General features: G+C 45.8%; 1 protein-coding gene across 3 annotated transcripts in view; it reads left to right on the top strand.

Moving 5' to 3' along the window:
* Positions 1 to 6984: 6984 nt before the first annotated feature.
* The window catches only part of LOC111268920 (retained), a gene marked incomplete at its 5' end in the record, with an annotated part of 77684 nt that continues 66233 nt past the window's right edge, over positions 6985 to 18435 (top strand). For 2 of the 3 annotated variants that reach the window (XM_086971874.1, XM_086971873.1), the window contains 2 exon segments: positions 6985 to 7407; positions 17638 to 17790. In XM_086971874.1, the coding sequence (XP_086828000.1) occupies positions 6985 to 7407; positions 17638 to 17790 (576 nt within the window). 3 annotated transcript variants of the gene reach the window in all.

Here is an 18435-nt window from a genome sequence, read left to right as displayed (position 1 = left end):
GGCTTATAATACTCCTAACTACGTATTCTTTTTCGAACTCCCGTCTGACTTTCGCTGCTCCGACTTTGGGGAGACTAGGCATCATGAGAGAGCCGCGTGTTCTATACGACTTGAGGGGTCGAGTGGCGTTGCTCATGTTTTGTCGCGTTACGAAGCCGACGAGGTCACGAGCACGACGCTACCGACAGATATGCAAATAGAAACACGAAGGATAAAGGATGACAAGAAGAGAGAATGCAAGTTAGAATGAGTAAGCGCAGTTGAAGGCTGAGGGGCGAGCTTGTGTCCTGCCAGCGGGATAGCGACATATACCGACCGCAACAATAACTATAACAGTTCCTACCGACAACGACAACAACAGTTATTGTAGCAGCCCTCAGCAGCACCTATCACAGAATTCTTATCTCAGTCCATCTGCTTGACGTGGCGCGCAGACCGCGACTATCCTTTGATTAGCACTGTTCGAACTCTAACGCCACCATCATTAGAGCGCTTTGCACTTCTCTGCCTTCGTCCCTATCCTCTGGTACTTCTCAACTGTATTTCTGTGCCCTACTATCGCCATCAGCAATATCGTCGCTATGGTGGGAGTAAAAACCGCGTTTGTCCTTTTCCGACAGAAAGGGACAAACAAAGGGTAACCGACAACGTGTTCGCCGCATTCATCGCTATTAGCAGCAATGCAAAAGTAAGCTATGATTATTTGCTATAGACATAGCGAAAGGCAAAGATAGAGTTGGAACTGAAGTTGACGATGCCAGCGCTAGTCCTGCGATTGCTGCTGTCGTCTGCCGGTGTTGCCGTCTACTGTTGTTATTGTTGCTGGTGCCAAATAGAACAAAGCCTTGGGCAACTGTATCTGTGCGCCCCAACCCAAATAACCAGAATTCCCCCTTACCCCATCCGTACCATATACAGAACGAGATCACTTCGGCCACCCATCAGTTTGAGGGAGCACGGCGGTACTGGCTAAAAGCTTCACTCTTCAACAAGCGACGCAAACCTAACGCTAAAGCGTAGTAGTAGTAGTAGCCTTTCCCGTCGCACAGATCTATGACCGGGAAGCTCGACAACTGGCTGTTCGATTCATAGATTCGTGCAACTGTTGTCGTTGTTACTGTTTCTCGACGTCCTTTGACAAAGCTACTGTCCGCGTAGGACATACAGGTCTATATACCTATGGTCTCATGGTATCTTTGGTAGTAATGCCCGTTCAACCGTAGAGGTACATATGGACGTGGGCAGCTTCGCCCATAACTGTTCACGAACTAGCTGCGCTCGTCTGCTCGCATTCGACCGCCCGTACTATGTCTGTCGCAGTGTTAGTTAGGTGTAATTTTTGATAGTTAGAGCCCCTGAGGCAGCAGGAACGCGACACCAGTGCAACAGAGGCTTCGGCAGCGGCAGCCAAACGCCTGCGGCCGAGGAGAAGGTTGAGGAGCGGCAGCGACGCACGAACGGACTGATGACAAGTCCCCTATCATCCAAAGGGGAGTTCCAAATCCCAACCATTACCTAGAACCCCACGAACCCCTGCACAATTCGCTGTCTCTTTTCACTCGGTGAGCGCGACCGTCCCATATAACCCCCATTCACCAGGGCTTTGGTATTCCTTCCGACACAACGCACCACCCACGCCTTTACGGCGGGGAACGGCTTGCGGCCCATGCGGTGACAACAACAGCAACAACAGCAGCAAAGACCAAGCTTTCTCTTTTATTTCTGCGCCTATGATTTCAACCAACAGTAGAATGCGTGGCGCAGCTCGTCTATTTCCACACGTACTGGTTACAATAAACGTTGCTACATACATACAATAAATACACACGTCGCGTTGACGGGATCAGCAGCGGGTGGCGCTGCTGCTGCTGATCTGACTGCTTAGCTGGCGAGAAACTGGCAAAAGTGCCAGACGGACAAAGCGAGAAAGAGCAATGCAGTTGTGACGCAATGCAAAATCCTAGTGGAAACAACAACAGCGAGTTCCCCGCCGCCTCTCCTTTTGAATGCAAGTGGCTTAAGAGATGTGTCGAGCACGAACGCTGTTGTTGCCGCTGCTATTGTTGCTGCTACTGTCGTCGTCGTCGTCATAGAAGTCGTAAGTCAACGGGGTGGCCAAGGCCTTCGCGAGAGGCTCAGATGCCTAAGAGAGGAAGTGCTGTCGTCGTTGTTTTCATTCTCAAATCAACGAAACGGTCTATGATGTAGGATGAGTTAGAGAAATACGAGGTGTACCAGTGTCTGCGATACAAACACAACGGCATACGATACATGTAGGACGTCGAGTCAGCCAGTTGCGTTTATTCAGCCTAGTCGTTTCGAGTCCGTAACGGTTCCGCGGCCAAATGGTGCATAAGGGTTAATGACTCAAAGGATCCACTCGGCCTGGCCTATAGGACCACTGAAATCTGGCAACTAGTCTACTGTACACAAATAGCGCGATGGCATATACGCATACACGACGACAACTACCGTACAACAACTGGTCGGCAATGGAACCCTTCGTGATCTACATGGAACACATTTATTAGATGGGTGCAACTTGCACGTATGTATGTACATGCAGATAGAAAAGCTTCAGAATGGCGGGAACGATTAAGAACAAAAATACGTCACAACAGTAAATCTGCTGGCTTTCTAAAGAATAAATGTAAAGTATCTACTCTAATCGAATTTAGGCCGACATTGCATCACAAGCGGCTTTACCTTATAAATTAAAACAGTCATTCTTATCTAGAAGAATTTTCGTACATGAAGACGTTGTACTATGCTGCGATTTGGGTCATCAAAAACACCCATGATGTGTCTGACCAATAGTTTCTTCTTCCTATGTATTTACTGATTTATGACTGTATTTGCTATGATTATACAGTCGTTATATTTGCTCTCCAACGATGAATCCAGCACGTTCCAGTTGGCATTCCTGTAGTAGCCCTCGCGCCGTCGGATCATCCTGTAATTAGAGCTACCCTGTGACTAACTTCATTCGCGCCCATTGCAAACTTTCCCTTTAGATGCAAGGCGCGCTTTGGAGAAATAGGTTGAGCCACGCACACGGCATACCAATCAGCAATTGTCAACATACCTCGAAATGTTGACTATTTCTCCACTTGTGTCGCGGTACCTTTTGTCATTGTCATATCTATCCATAGCCCCCAACGCGGCTAGTAAGGGTCGAGTCATGGCGCGTTGTCCTGTTTCTTCGCGTTAGCGATTGGCGGATTGTTCGTTTAAAACGGACTGCGTCGCTCCCGCCAGGAACGGTCGAGCAAGCAAAGGTTAGATTTCGTTGTCTTCTTTCCAAATAGATGTATCAATTAGTGCAAAGCAGGTGCGCACAATAGCTAGTATGCTCTCACCAGTCCTGACTGCCCCTTACCTTGAAAGCTTCTCATTTTGAACAACGCAAGAGAACTCGTTCCTAAAGCAAATTACGCTTTTGGTATGGTTCCTCTGATACTGGCATGCTTTTATCTCGAGAGGCACGACATGACGTCACACGATGAGCGGTTTAGGCCAAAGGTACGGCAAGCTGGCCAACAGTGAAACACGAGAAACCGCATCTTGTCAGCCTTTGCCAGTCCGGTTAAATGCCGAATATGGCCACCTTCCCTTTGAACTATTAAATCTACTAAAGCAATGAAAACAATCATTTGGTCCTACGGTTATTTCTCACGGCCCATCATATTTTTATTCTCGGTTCATTAATCGAATCTGGTGCGCCCTTGTTGTATACAGATGCACGTAGTGTCTGTCGTACTGGCACGTCGACCTAGTCCAGGAGCTTTCCGATTCTGACTTGTCGCCAGCTCGGTATCTGACGGTACTCACCAAGCCAGAATATATTCGGAGCTTCATCGTACCAAGCTCCGACAGGAAAGGATGCACAAGAGCAAAAAGATCGAACCAAAAGATTCGAAACGATAGCCATATATCTAAGCCGTGACAAATGGCAAATGCAACGAGAATTCTTGGCAGTATACAGCCTTCGAGTAATCCAACATTGCCTGTTCCTTTGCCCCTCACAACTAGTTCTACGTCCCTTTCCCGCCCGCATTGCCTAACCAAACTCCCGTCAACTTCTCATCTCTATTGCCCCTTCCGCCGAGGGGTGGGACTCTTACTGCTGCCATCTTTGTCTCTTCACATACTGCTGAGCGCCGGCCTTTCCGGGCTGCTCCTGTTACTCTTCGTTCAGTTTCATCAAAACGAAATGCATGCGACAATATCATTACCACCCGTTAAGAGTTGGTTGGCAGTTGCCAACTCGCGCAATTGTCAGAGCGGTTCTGCTGTTGCTGATTGTGCCCATGCTGCTGCTGTCGTTGATGATTTTGCTGTTCATGCTGATTTTAGTGAAGAGCGACGAGACGAAGGTCCTATCCCCGGTCATTTAAGGGGTGCAGCCTTTCCAACGATGTTCATATGGACAGGACTGGCAGTGTCCGGGGTATCGGGGGCCGAAACGGGGTGAGATGAATGCACTGGGATGGGAGCGCTGTGAGCTGGCCCGCTGCTGCTGCAACGCTGAAAACCAAGCGCTCTCCTAATGCCCCTGCTGCACTTGCTGTTGCTGAGACGAGAGATTGGGCGAGAAGCCGAAGAAGCAAAAAGGAGCCGACGACAGAAGCGACGACGCAAGAAGAGAAAGAGTGAGCGGCGGCAGCGGCGGGCGAGAGACGTGACTGCTCACTGTGTCCGTGTGCCGCTGTTGCTAATCATAACATGCGAATTATTGTCATTTTAAACTTTGAACAAAGCATTGCCTCCTCGTCTGTTTCTATTTCCCTTTAGCAGCAGCACCACTACTACTCACTACTAGCCTACTCAGAATGGGGTTTTCTACCCGTGGTCCGTACGAGCAGTGCGAATAGTTGTCGCGCTCGCGGTATTAGCAGTAGACATCGTCATAGGCGGCCGCCACCCCATGAGTCTTACTCATAGCAAAGGCCCAATGGATAGACGAGCTTACGGCGAACGAACGGCCTCGCAAGCAGTCAGTCAACAACAACAAGGAAAACGACGACTGGCCAACGACGATGGGCATAGACGAGTATGAAGGGAAAGACTTCAGGGGGGTTGGTGAACGAACATATGGGGCACTGGTTATGGGGGGACTAATATGGGACGAAGCTGGGAAAACAACTGTAGAAAATCACATACTAGGAGATATGTCGAATGAACGGGGTGACTGGCGTAGGGAATATGCGATGAGTTTGTCTCCTCTAGCTAGATAACTTGATGGTAAGAGGCAAGAGAAGAAGCGCACGAGAAAGAGACTGGCTGACTGGTTGTTGGCATCGGTTAACACCGTAGCTGTCACCCCCGCTAGAGCCTCGTTGCGGGTTTCATTGCATTTGAGCCTGGCATAGTTCGTTCGCTCATTTGTTCGTTTTCACTCAACGAATGACGGAGACGGACGACTTTAGTCCTACCATAGTAAGGGTCTTGTCTGTCTTCTTTCATGTCCTGGATGCGTTTTGTTTGTGCGTCCTGGGACGTCGCTTCGTCGACGCTTGCCACAACACTCGAAACGACACATACAATATATTGCTGCTGTTCACCCGGCCCGTTTGGTTCTTGTGTACGTGTCTATGTAGCTTTTACAGGGCACTTCTATAATATAACTTGAGTAGCTTTTGTCGAGTCCTAACGTAAATGCGCCACCAGCTGCAAGCGTACGTGACGCTGATCTCGCCGACTGTGTCGACGACAGCACGTTGGAGCATACGAGGCCGACGCTGCTGCGGACCCTCCACGCGTCAACCAAGTAATTTTCGTTCTGCTTCTAATTTGGTTTGTTACAAATGCGGGTGGATGAGGACGATACGTTAGCCAATGAGACAGCAGGCGAAGAGCACGACGGAAGGCGAGATAAAGAATGAAGACCAACTCTTGGTCTTCACTCAGTGCTAGTATGACATGCAATAGCTACTAAAGCCTCTGGTCGGCCGCCATGGCCACCACAAGCGACCTGCGTCATCTGCTTGCCACTTGTGACCGTGGACAAGATGGGATCAACAGGCTTCGGTAGAAATCGGGGAACAGGGTACCAAAATGATGCCCGCAATGACCAGCAACCGGGGTTGATGCGGTAAACATGCAAGTGAGAGAAGGATGGCACGCATTTACCGTTGCTGGGACCAAACGCTTTCGAAGCCGTCCAACCTCCTAGACGGTTGGTCTTGCACAAACTGCAAAAATGAAAAGCAATAGCGAAAAAGGGGAACAAACGGTGAGGGTAAGGGTTAAACCGCAAGGAGTGGCATTGATGCAGATGATAATGACGGCCAGAGATAACTGTCCGAACGAGAAGGCCAGATCAGAGTCGAGGCGGGTGCTGACTAAACCAACTTTTCAATATGAAACTCTGAACGACTTGTAAGAGCTGACGAGATAGCGGGAGGACAAAGCGATAGGGGCTCGGTGGCTAGTGGTGATGTTCACTGCTTTTGGCATAGGACAACACGTGCCTTAACTGATACCCATTAGAAAATGGACGACTTTTCGAAAGTTTGTACATCTACCAGGAATCAGCCGACAGATACGGTTTACTGTTAAGTCTGATTGCTGGTACTGCTGCTCCCACTGCGAGTTTTGCTGACGTTCTGCTTGCTGTTACTAGAATGGAGAGAGCGCAACCATGGGCTTTCCAATATAGAGATTTGTTGGTTGTTAAAGGCGTTTCACTCGAGTGATGATCCAATAGTGTGTGATGACGATATTTGAAATTGTCTAATGGACCACAAATAAGCATAGGCGAGCGGTGAAATCAAATGACAAACTATCATCGAACTATATTACACTCATATGTCCGTATTCCTAGTCCACTATATGTTTTTATCTAAAACAATATATATGTCTTGACTAGGCTAAAGTAGCAGACAGAACCAACAAACAAAAAAAAACAGGATTGTTATAATAATTCTATTGTGATACAATTTAACTCAGTTTTCTCTTTTTTTTTTATCGTCATGTTCTTAGCAGACAACACGTGATGAACCTATCGACGATGACGATTATGGCGGAGACGAAGAAGACGACGAGCAGGAGTTGGACTTGAGACGGAGTCCGTGCGAGAACGGCTCCAGTGGGGGCGATCTTTCCGATCCCCCCAGCCACGTATCGTCCACCTTGTCGAAGGAACTCGGCGGACTAAAGGACTGCCAGGACCCCATTCAGGTATCGGCCGCGGCACTAGCTACGGCTCAAGCGATGTTTGCTGCTGCCGGAAAAGCTGCCGATCGTGTCCCACCACTTGGCCTTTTACCGGGAGCCCATGGCTTTCTCAATAGTCCAGCACACTTGCAGGCGCTTCGAAATCCTGCGTTTCTACAGCTTACACAGAATCTCGGATTACCCGATCCAACAGATAAGCAGTATGCTTTCGACGATCAACTCAAACAGGTAAATACAAGGATAACCGGTGTTAATACTGCTACAGCTATGCCAATGGTAGCACGGAGAATAGCTCGAACTCAACTTTATTTCAGGGCTGCAATTGAGACTTGCGTGTGCGACAACTGCGATGGAACATCTAGCTTGATTAACTGTACTAAGTCGATTTGGTCCATATTGTTGGCGAATCGTAAGGCCAATTGGTCAAAGCTTCCATCAAAAATAATTACTGCAGATTTCATGCAAGTAGGACCGAAAGAAGACGATAGTTCCCGAATATCAAACACTGGCTATATGTGGCTTCACAGTTTATTATCAACATTAGTGAAAAACATATTTTTTTTAGGTAAATTTGCACTCTGTCTGCCTGCTTTTTATCCTACAAACAGATATATATTATTCTTCGCTTGCTTCAATTACGAATGGGGAATCAGCGGCCTGATGAATTGAAGCAAGTATTAATCTACACACAATATAAAATTAGTTTCGAGTGACGTAACTGTGGGCAACGTTAGCCCAACATGTATCCCAGGCTTCTTCACGTCACTTTGCGTTAGATACGAAGCATACTGACTCAAGCCATCTAACCCAAAGAAAAAAACTCCGCTGTCAGAATAACAACGGATAGTATAAATGGAATTAAAAATAGTCAATCATCAACTGAATTACTTATTAGTGAACGCAATTAGATCACCCTGTTTTTTTTGCAATGGAATAGACGTCGACGCTTTGACGTGACAGCGATGAAAGCCCCCTGAGGGCGACCATGTTAAACCAGAACAAAATGTTTAAATGAACTATTGCGTGTCTTCACATCCGCATACACAGAGGCAAACACAAACATCTTAATGCATGTACATACGTATTCTGTTGCATCTATCTATTTTTTGATTAACCAGTTCGAACGACAGCCGCACACGCACGTTTCGAACAGCAAACATACCCAACGATAATACAAGAGCATCAAGTTCAAAAGAAAAAAAAGCTAAAGAAAGCAATCGATTGGTATTCTCTACGACCCCGTCACCGCTACCTTTATAGCTAAAACCCACGCTGCTGCCGACGGAGTCGCCTCCGTCGACTGTTCGAGCCGACGCAGAACAGGCCTGAGCGTAGTCAGCTAAGGCCAAAACTCTTCTCGATCGGTGACTTGGGCAGGCGTAGGATCATCACTGGATGATGATGATGATTCTGCCGATTCTGTGATGGCCATGATGATGCCAGTGTCGGTGACGGCGAGCAACAGATGAGGGCGCGCGTACGATCAATGAGATCGTGATCTAACGAAAGGCGGCGGCAAAATATTAATTACGATTTCGTATTTTGTACGTTGGTTCGTTGATTTAACTGGCTTTCCTCTTTTCCTCCTCATCGTTCTCCGTTCCTCTAGCTGTTGTTGGGTCGCTAAACGTTTCTGGTCATCTGAGTGTTATCCCTTTGTAGTGTCATGGCTTTATCTCCCGATTTTTTCGCTTCTGTCTCTTGCTGTTCACGCACCTATAAAGGTTTACATCTAAATAGCTGTTCATCCCTATAAAGCTTATTTGTAACTTTTTTAAGTTCGTATCAGCAGCAGTAGAGCTCCATGTAAAATGTAACAACACAGCAAACTCCATGCAAAAAAAGGATCCTTGCCGCCTGAGGTCTTGGTTTCGGTCCACTTATCGCACGTCAATCATTAGAATGTAACGATGATTAACTGCGTAATGAACGGTACTTCTATATACCTGTAGAAATGTATAGTTTCTCCGTTCGCAGATCTTGCTCGTGCTTATGCACGCACTTGGCGAACTTCGTACCATCGTTGTGATCTGCTTACCGCTCGCTGATTATTTTGTTCTATCATTGTAAACCTATCTGCCAACTGGTCAAGCTGTAAGATCCCAGACACGTGATACATGTAGTTATGCTTCTTGTGATAATTCGTTGTAGTGACTGAATTTTCGTGAAATCATTTTTTTTCTGTCTGCTCTATTTACAGTATTATTATGATTGTTGACGAAAACCGTATCCGATATTCCAACTGGTAACGTCTTTCGACAATGACTGTTTTCCTTCTTTATAGCCTTAGGGCATTGAGTAAAGACCATATGTTTGCAAAGGATGCCATTGGTCAAATCTCATTGCGATTTCTAGTGACCATCTGGAATCGCCGGTTCGAAACATCTATCCCATAGTGTATGCTATGGTACTACATGCGAGCCACCTTTTCTATGTTCTTGCCAACGTTACCATACCATTTTCTGCCTTAGGCGTTTCCATTCTCGCACACATATTCGTTATATCACATCAATTATGTACGACGATCCTATTTGGTGCGTGGGCAGCATTTCTAGTTAAAGAACATGGAGAAATAAAACATTAGAAGATATATATGTATATACCTAATTGTTTGTCGAACCATTTCTCTCCAGCGTAACGTAATTAATTATAACTATATAACATATTACGCGGGCTCTGAAAAAATCACCGTTATAAACCGAGACTTATATATGCTTACGTATTCGGGTGTGCCTGCAGCCAATGCTCGAACGCCGTCATCTTGCATGATAAAAGGAAGCAACGAATACTTACTTGAACAGTTTTATTGCGAACTTCTACGACTGACCAACAAGGCCATGTGGCATCTGGCCTGTTGTGATTTCCCATTGGGTTTATACGGATAAGGAGGGAAAACATGTTTGAATAAACATTCGAAGTCTTTCTTTAGCAAGAAAAATCGAGGAAAAACCTCCTTCTTTTTCTAGCTTTATTATTATAAATAAACTGAGCTACCATCGAAATTTAGACTGTATAACTATTAACCTGGAATTTAATAATACACATAGTGGGCATATATCATGAAGGGGTAACGATACTGCAGTTAAAAGGACAAATCGGGAAGAAACAGTACTAACGTAACTTTATAATTCACGCCTCATTCAACGTCTGAATGACACCCGTCGACGACACAAAACCATTTCCTATTATTTATATACGTATATACATACATAAATGACATAGACAGTTTTCTAAGAGATGTGTCTTAACGCTTAGAACGCTCATATGTCGATGCTTGTTTTTGACCACAGCTACAAACAAGAAACAAGTCGACTATATTCACAGTAATGCGTAAAAGTCAGTGAGGGAATCCTTTTTGACCAACGCGCTGAGCAGACGAATTCTTCCTGCATTAGATACTGGCATCCAGATTCATTTCGAAGAAGTTAATAACCTCACAGATATTTCGTTCGTCTCCCCTTCAATATCGCCCCTTCTAAACCTTACTTGTCAATTGCTCAAGCCCTTGAAGCGACTGCAGGTGGTGTCGCAAAGGGGAAAAGAAAAGCTAAAAACAATGCTTTTTTTCAACTGCCCGTCTTCGCTTGTAGCCATATAGAGTTAACGGTAGAGATGGCTCATTCGTAATGAAGCTCAAAAGCATCTTCGTATCCTCACCCACATACACATCGTAAATCGCATTGAGTTCACTTAGCTCCACTCTACAGCCAGTGCCTGACTAGCGATCGTGTCCTACCAACGTCATGACGAAGAGAAGATCGGATAACGAAAAGCGTTGCTGAGACGTCACAAAGCATGCTACTCAACTGTAGGCCCGCAAAGTAATCGGCGCAGTGAACATCGTTGCGGTAGTTGCAGGACGAGCACCACCCGGTTATTGCCCGCAGTCCGCGCACGTTCTACGACGGCAAAAATGCACCTCTTCCCGGAGCTGAGAGCATGGTAATGGAGTAAGGACACCACAGCGATGGGCTAGAAGAACGGTAACGTGGTGATGGTGGTGAAAAAGGTTTTGAAGGACGCAGCATGACTCTGAGCCCACGGAGGACGGAGGACGGGGGACGGGGGGGGGGTTGAGACTGCTGTCGGGCTTTTGTAGTGTGGCTTTCGAACATTTACCTGTTTGCTTCGACGGCGTTTGTCGAGTTGTTACCGCTGTTGTTACTGTCATTCGTAATCTTGTATCTGTAGCCGAAACGCTTTCGTGCCCAGCGCTGTGCCACGGCCGCCTTGAATATAATAAGGAAGGCGAAAAAGAGTAGGCTAAAATAAGCTCACGTAGCTACAACTCAACATTGTTTAGACAAAGTATATATTTATTGCCATTGTTAATAATCGATGCTGATGCTGCTACCACTGCCGTTGCTGGAACAAAACAACGAATACGGACGGATTTTAACGGACGCAATATTGCGCTGATGTCGTTGCGGTCGCCACCACTAGGGCCGATGGCAACTGTTGATGGCAATAGACGAATCACCCCAGTGTCGACGCAGTACTTCTAGCGCCATCAGCAAAAATACCTCCACAACGAACGATAGAAGAGCGTTCATCATTTTCGATTTGATACAACTCAAGAATATGTCGAAACGAAACATGTCACCCGGCGCCCCGTGTCATACGCGTTCGCTGGCGGTTGGTTACGACGTCGGTGACGCCACCGGTAGCCGAGGGTGTGGTAACTTCTCTTCGCTAGCTAGGGGAGACAAAAAACTCCATACGACCATCAGCTTTCCCTTTCCGCATGAGACCATGTGTATACACGTGACCCTGTAGCGCTCAAAGGCTCAGATAGGTCTTCTTCCACACGAATGTCATTGACAGATATAGGCTTCGCCTTGGGTATAGCGTCAGAGCTGAATATTTCATTAGCGCGATCCTGCAGGGCGCAAATGGTACTTCGACTTTGAATAGCATAATTATTTTGGCGTCTAGAGATCAAGCTTTTTTTATAGTTCGGCTGTACAGTCAGTTTTTCTCCTCTAAATAGACGCCATGTACGCATACATATATCAGGAGATGCTTGCTATACTTGTATACAAATGTACATATGAACATGAAAGTTCCCCACACGAAGTCTTTTCCATCTTCTTTTATAATGGTAATTATAATAATCGCTAGAATCAAAAGTATGATTACAGGGAGAAGACATACCTTATTTCTCACTAGGAATGGGCAGGTACATGAAGATATGGACAGCAGCAATACCAAACGAGTACTTAGATCGAAACATTGGCCGTAACATCAGTTGACAAAGAACACCTACGTCGGGCGGCCTGGTTCAGCTCTGCCTCCATCAGCGGGCATGAACTATTTCCACATATTCAACTAGTGGTGACTCGAACCGTCGCCCCATCACTTCTATCACCCCGTTGTTGACAGTGTTACGGACCCGCCGCTGCTGCCACCGCCAGATCCTATATGGTAGTTATAGACTTACTGATAGACTGTATAGCAGGATTCTACCTACTAGTAGGAGTTGATATCTATCCAGTAGAAAAGGTAAGAGGAGCAAAGCAAGCGACATCTGAACTGTGTGACATCCGCCAACGGCAAAGAAGCCAAAAGCATATGCAATTACGCTCGCTGATCAGGTAAAGTGAAAACAAAAAAAAAGGCGTTAGAGAACGGCCGGCCGGTCGCCCGTCCGCCCCAAAGAAGAAGAACACTGCTCTTCGTTCTTACTGGATAAGGCGCCAACGTAGCAGCAACCGCAACGGTGATTCTACTGGAAGGGTCGACCAAAAAGCCTTAACAAGCCAGCTTAACGACGGCGGTCTTGCATTGGCCACAATTCGGTCATGTTTCTATCTATTCTTCTGTCGTTTGCCTTCGCCTGTCTGTCTCCCTACGTCTCTCTGCCTCTCCTCATCTCACTCTCAGACATGTTACCTTTTACCTAGGACGGTACGTATCGTTCACCGATCTACCGCAACGAGGATAAGTAGTGTTCACCTCTCGCCTAGAAAACACTTCCAGCAGAATTGTCCAGGCCTTGGTAGCGTTGCCGCCGTCCCGTTCATTTGTACGTGTGCGAATAGGCCAAGACGCTGGCGCCGCCAATGCTACTGTTTTGCTGACACTTTCTCGCTGTTTGGAAACGAACTCCTCTGTAGCGTTCAAATATACCGAAAAGAAAAAAAGAAGGAGAGAGGTCAAGGGAGGGACAGACACTGAGGGAGAGAGAAGGCCAGATAGGTCGAAAGCGGTCGGATGTGTGGTTGGGACTCTTCGCAATGTAGGCAGATTCTATGCGCTGTCATCTCCGATTCTCGACTACGTCTGCTGTCTTGTTACCCACCGAGCAACAGCAGTAAATAGACAGCTAGATTAAGAGCGAAAAGGTAATGGGACACACTCGTCGGCTTGTTGGCCACATCTAGTTTGGCCCATCGAGAAAACTACCAACAAGACGATGAGATTTCGTTGCCGTCGTTACTGCTGATGTGTAGCGGCTATTTTGTAGCTTCGTATAGGACTAACGTGTCGTGGCTGAAAAGAGTCACGGCCGCGCCTCGAAGTTTCATAGATTCTATAGTTCTCTTTGAAAAAGAGGTAGACGATGGCAGAAAAGAGGATATAGGTAGAAGAAAGCTATCGGTTAGACGCGACTATGTAGTCGATAACCGTTGTCCTTTCGACGGCTACTACTGCTGCCGCTACATAGATCTTCTCGACTACATTGACTCGGATCTACTCGACTGCCTGCGGCTATGCACCGAGACGAAACTCAGTGGGTCAGACTGTGATACTAACCTCGTAGCCTCTAAGTAGCGTCTATAGATCTGCTGTAAGTAACTAGTAGCTCCCTCGTTCGCTGTATCTATTTATCTCAATGCGAATGCAATAGGTAGCAGTTTGGAGATGAGAGATTCAGCGTAGAAGCCAACATGTCATTGGACCATGGCGACCCTGCTATGACATCTACCAAGCTATGGACAACGATGGTTGTCTGAGTGCTAGCTCGATGCGATGGGAAGACAGGCTGGCCGCTACCAAAAAGCCATAATGTATCACACCGCAGAATGATCGAACGCGCTGAACCGTCACAACTAGCAGTAATACTCCGTCCGTTAACCGGTTGCCGTTGATCATTTCTCCGTTTGCTGCCGCCGCTGCTGCTGCTGGGGCAACTTCCAAGCCAGTATTGACAACACTTCAAATGCTTTGCAATAGCCACGCATTGAGGAAACGCCGTTGCTAGCTACTTTCTAGCCGGAGTACGTTAATCCGATAGTCCAAGAGATCACGATGGCGGCACACACTTTCGTGTACTGTTTATGTGCCGAGCAATAGTGGCAGAACATCGGAAACAGAAGACATTCAACTGGACGGTAACAAAGTATGTTGTTACGTTGTTTTGTCCAGACATGTATGTTAAAATAAATGTTATCTACTACTCTTAAGCCCTGCGAGTCGTCTTTGCCCGCCCTCAATCCAAGGCCGGATATGGCACCACCGCGAAAAAGATGGAATTATACGGCCCTCATCACCTCGTACATTGTTTCTTGCTAGTAGCTAGTACAAGCTATATGCACGCGTATAAGAGCCACAGAGGGGGAAAACGATAACAGGGTGACTAGATAAGATGGCAATGATCAAGCCCGCTGGTAAACCAATTTCAAACTATTTCAATTAAACGCTGTGAAAATCAAGTTTAGAGCGGTCATTTGGCATCACGTTATCAGATGGCTTCCACCTCCTTTGTCTCCCCCACCCCCGAAAAGGCGACGAGCATTGTATTTACTTAAGGCATCAAAAAATGTACGCTTCATACATATCTTGCTTAAAGTTCGGAGTTCGACAAGTCACCATTGACGCATCACGGGACTTTCCTCTTTAACGACAACATCGACATGAAGTCATCATCAGTGATATTCTGCGCCTCTTAATGCTTGGAGAGAGATGCGCCTTCGGCTACTACTGTTGATAATAATAATAATACTGCCATTTTCCACCATAAGCGCCAGCATGTGTGACCCGTTCTGCCTCGCTCCTCTAATGTAGTGCTGATAGGTAACTAACCCTACTATGTACGCGTTAGGGGTCCGTTGATCTGAACTAATTTTTCGCTGCTTTTGCTTCACCAACGTCGTCATTCTTTTCACCTCCTTTCGTACCTTTCTACATCTTATTCTGTTAAGCTGGACTATCTATCTTAAGCGAAGCCATTTAATCCTGCCACACCTTGGGGCCTTGGCACTCTTAGCGGATCCTTATAGAATCAGTAGCAGCTGAAACACGGAGAAGATCAGCGGAAGAGAAGCTATAGTCAGGTCAACCCTGCTATCGAAAAAAGGGTAATGTTAAAGCCGATTTCTGGGCCTTCTAAATGAAACGGAGCCACAGAGTGGGGCGAGGGCACGATTATGATGAAACGATGACGGAGCCAACGCTAGCGATAATAGCGCTTATGATTATAACGAGGAACGGCTCGGCCTCTTACGAATGACATTACAACAGATATTCACTGTTGATCACATACAAACATATCTGGGTGGTAGAGGGCCTGCGTACATACTTCCTAACGATGATATATACATTGGATTGAAAACTTCCATACTGAACCATAGTTGGGTATACTTGTCCTTCTATTTTTAGCAGTTAGTGCTATCGCATTGCACATACTGAGTCATGACAAGAAGGGACGAAAGATTTTTGTAAGATGTACTACATACTTATAATAGTAATGTAATATAACTAAAGTTTTGCACGACTTCAGTCTGTCTCATATATACAGATTGAAACACATATAGGATCTAGATTCATATAACGGTGTCATTATACAGAAAGATTTTTGCTAAAGATGTGAAGAAACTGAGTAAATAATCGCCGTCTTTGATTCCTCTCGTATATGCATTGCTAAGTCCTCTTGAACTGCAATAATCATAGAAAACAGGAAACAATGGCATCAAGCGTCACACAGCGGGAAAAATCTTCGCCGAAAGATTAACAGCATCTCTCAATAGTAAGACCCGTTTTTCGAATTCCCCTTCATACTTGAAAATTTTCAAGCCACCTATCTCTCTCTATCAATCTTCTTCGCTTTGTGTCTTTTCGCTAATTTTCTGATGAGCCACTCATCTGTGAACCCAACTTCCGGTAAACGCCGTGACGTGTCTGCCCTCGAATTTCGCTGCTTCTAATCATTTTTAATATGTAACCCCTTGGGCGCTCTAATCTCCCTCCTTACCTATAGACTACCAAACAGGTTTCGGCAGAGTTCAGAGGAACAATTGTCTCCTACTATACTTACTTGTAAGGAGGAACGAAATTAGACCTATCTACCGGAAATTTTTAAAAGAAGAAGGACCGCTTCTCTCCCAGGACACATTTTGTTTGGAGCAGACGCAGTATAAGAGTTATGTTTCACCCTATCATCTATATAACAGCAAAAGAGCAGTAACACTGACCAATTTTTTGAAGGATTGTTAGACAACTTAAAGCACTAGCGCTTGCTCGCTTCGACAGAGGTCGTTGCTGTCTGCCAGTACTGAATAAACTATCACCCGGCCAGGAGAACACGCACGGGTCGGAGTCGCTAACGTAGTCAACGTAAAGGGCTATCATTACCTATTTATATACACTAGGCTAGCGAACAGATCGAGAGAGTAGGGCCACGGAAGTATGTAAATCGGCGGCACAAAGAGGGCGATGTCGTCGTATACCGTCCGAGCTAGCTGGGTAAACGATCGACTAGTCTACCCGACGCATTTACCAATCTCACTTCTGTGTGAAGCGAGCAGCGGCGGTGGTGGTGGTGGCAGTTGTTGTAGCAATGTTATTGAACAACGTAGAAAGAAATATAGCCCTTGACGCCCGCGAAAAGAACACCTAACGATAAGCTGTTTAGCAGTTGAGAGCCGAATGGCACAAGGCTTCGAACAACAGCCTCTTTAAGAGGGATGATCAGGCGCCTCATCGGTAATAGGGGTGTCTCACCACTATAAAGCCACCCCCTGTTCATCAGAGCGTCCTGCCCAAGCCGGATGGCTCGTAATATTTTGGTCACGGTAACAGCCGTAAACGCTACTGGGTAAACATGTCAGGATGTTGTTCCATTCCAACAATGTGTTGGAATGAAAATGATATCGTGGGAAAGATAGGGAACTGGCGTTACAGTCATCACGATATGATGCAATAGGATGAGGATACACTTCGATTTCGATGAGCTACTGATGCTGTTAGCGTACGAAAAGCTACAAAACAAAATGAGGTTAGTTCTATGCCTTCGAACGAATTCATATGAAACGACAAGAAATTCAATTGGCAAACATCGTAACATGGTCATGAGTTTGATTGGTTTCTTAGGTCGCCTCGTGGACAGTTTTATCAATGAGACCATTAGATATCTTCAATTGATCGCTTCATCCACTTTACTATATACTAGAAGTGTGCTAAAACAATATTTGGCAAATGCGAATTTTGGTACGATTGCATACTTACTTCAAATTTCAGATATTCGCAAGCCAACAACAACAACAACAACAGCAACAACAACAACAACAACAACAGCAACAACAACAACAACAACAACAACAACAGCAACGAGCATTCAAGGCTCCAGGAGGCCAAACATCGCCCAATCCTGACACAGACACTCCCAAGCAGGTTCGTGTTGAACAAGTAACAATTCATTGACCATTTTATTTGTATGTTTTTTAGAATTCTGACCATAAGACCGAGCAGGAGTCACCACCTATAGGGAGAAATAAGGACACGGCAGCTTGATTCAACACTGCCAAGATGTTCACTGACTAAATTAACTATGATAATCCCTAGCAATATAAATTTCGATTCGAGTAAATGTTATATATAATAAGGAGATAAAATATATCTCCGGGGATAGAGCTGGGCGCATAATAAACATTATGAGATTCTTTATGCTGCCCGTGCGACCGTCCTTATTCTGACGATGTTGTCGTAGTGCGCTTAGTTTTTGATCGGCGTTAACTTTTCTAGAAATCATCAATATTAAAGGTCATCACAGGTCACTGACGTGCTGGACAAGACCGGCAATCTAGAGAGATTGATACTATATAGAAATACGAACAATGTATGCGTGCACGATAAAAAATCGCGCTGGATTTTAATACCCCATTAACGTAACGGGCAGCGTTTCTTGCGGCGTCTGACCATTATTAAGTATTATTATTATTATTATTTAACTCAATTTGCTGACCATATTGACAAATGGTGTTTGGTTGGCTCGATACGATGACATTTCGTCAATAGTTTCTAAGTCGTCCACCTACC

The sequence above is a fragment of the Varroa jacobsoni genome, unplaced genomic scaffold, assembly GCF_002532875.2.
Source record: "Varroa jacobsoni isolate VJ856 unplaced genomic scaffold, vjacob_1.0 scaffold_1330, whole genome shotgun sequence".
Lineage (NCBI taxonomy): Eukaryota > Metazoa > Arthropoda > Arachnida > Mesostigmata > Varroidae > Varroa > Varroa jacobsoni.
The sequence above is the reverse complement of the archived record's forward strand: the minus strand, read 5'-3'. Positions and strand labels throughout refer to the sequence as shown.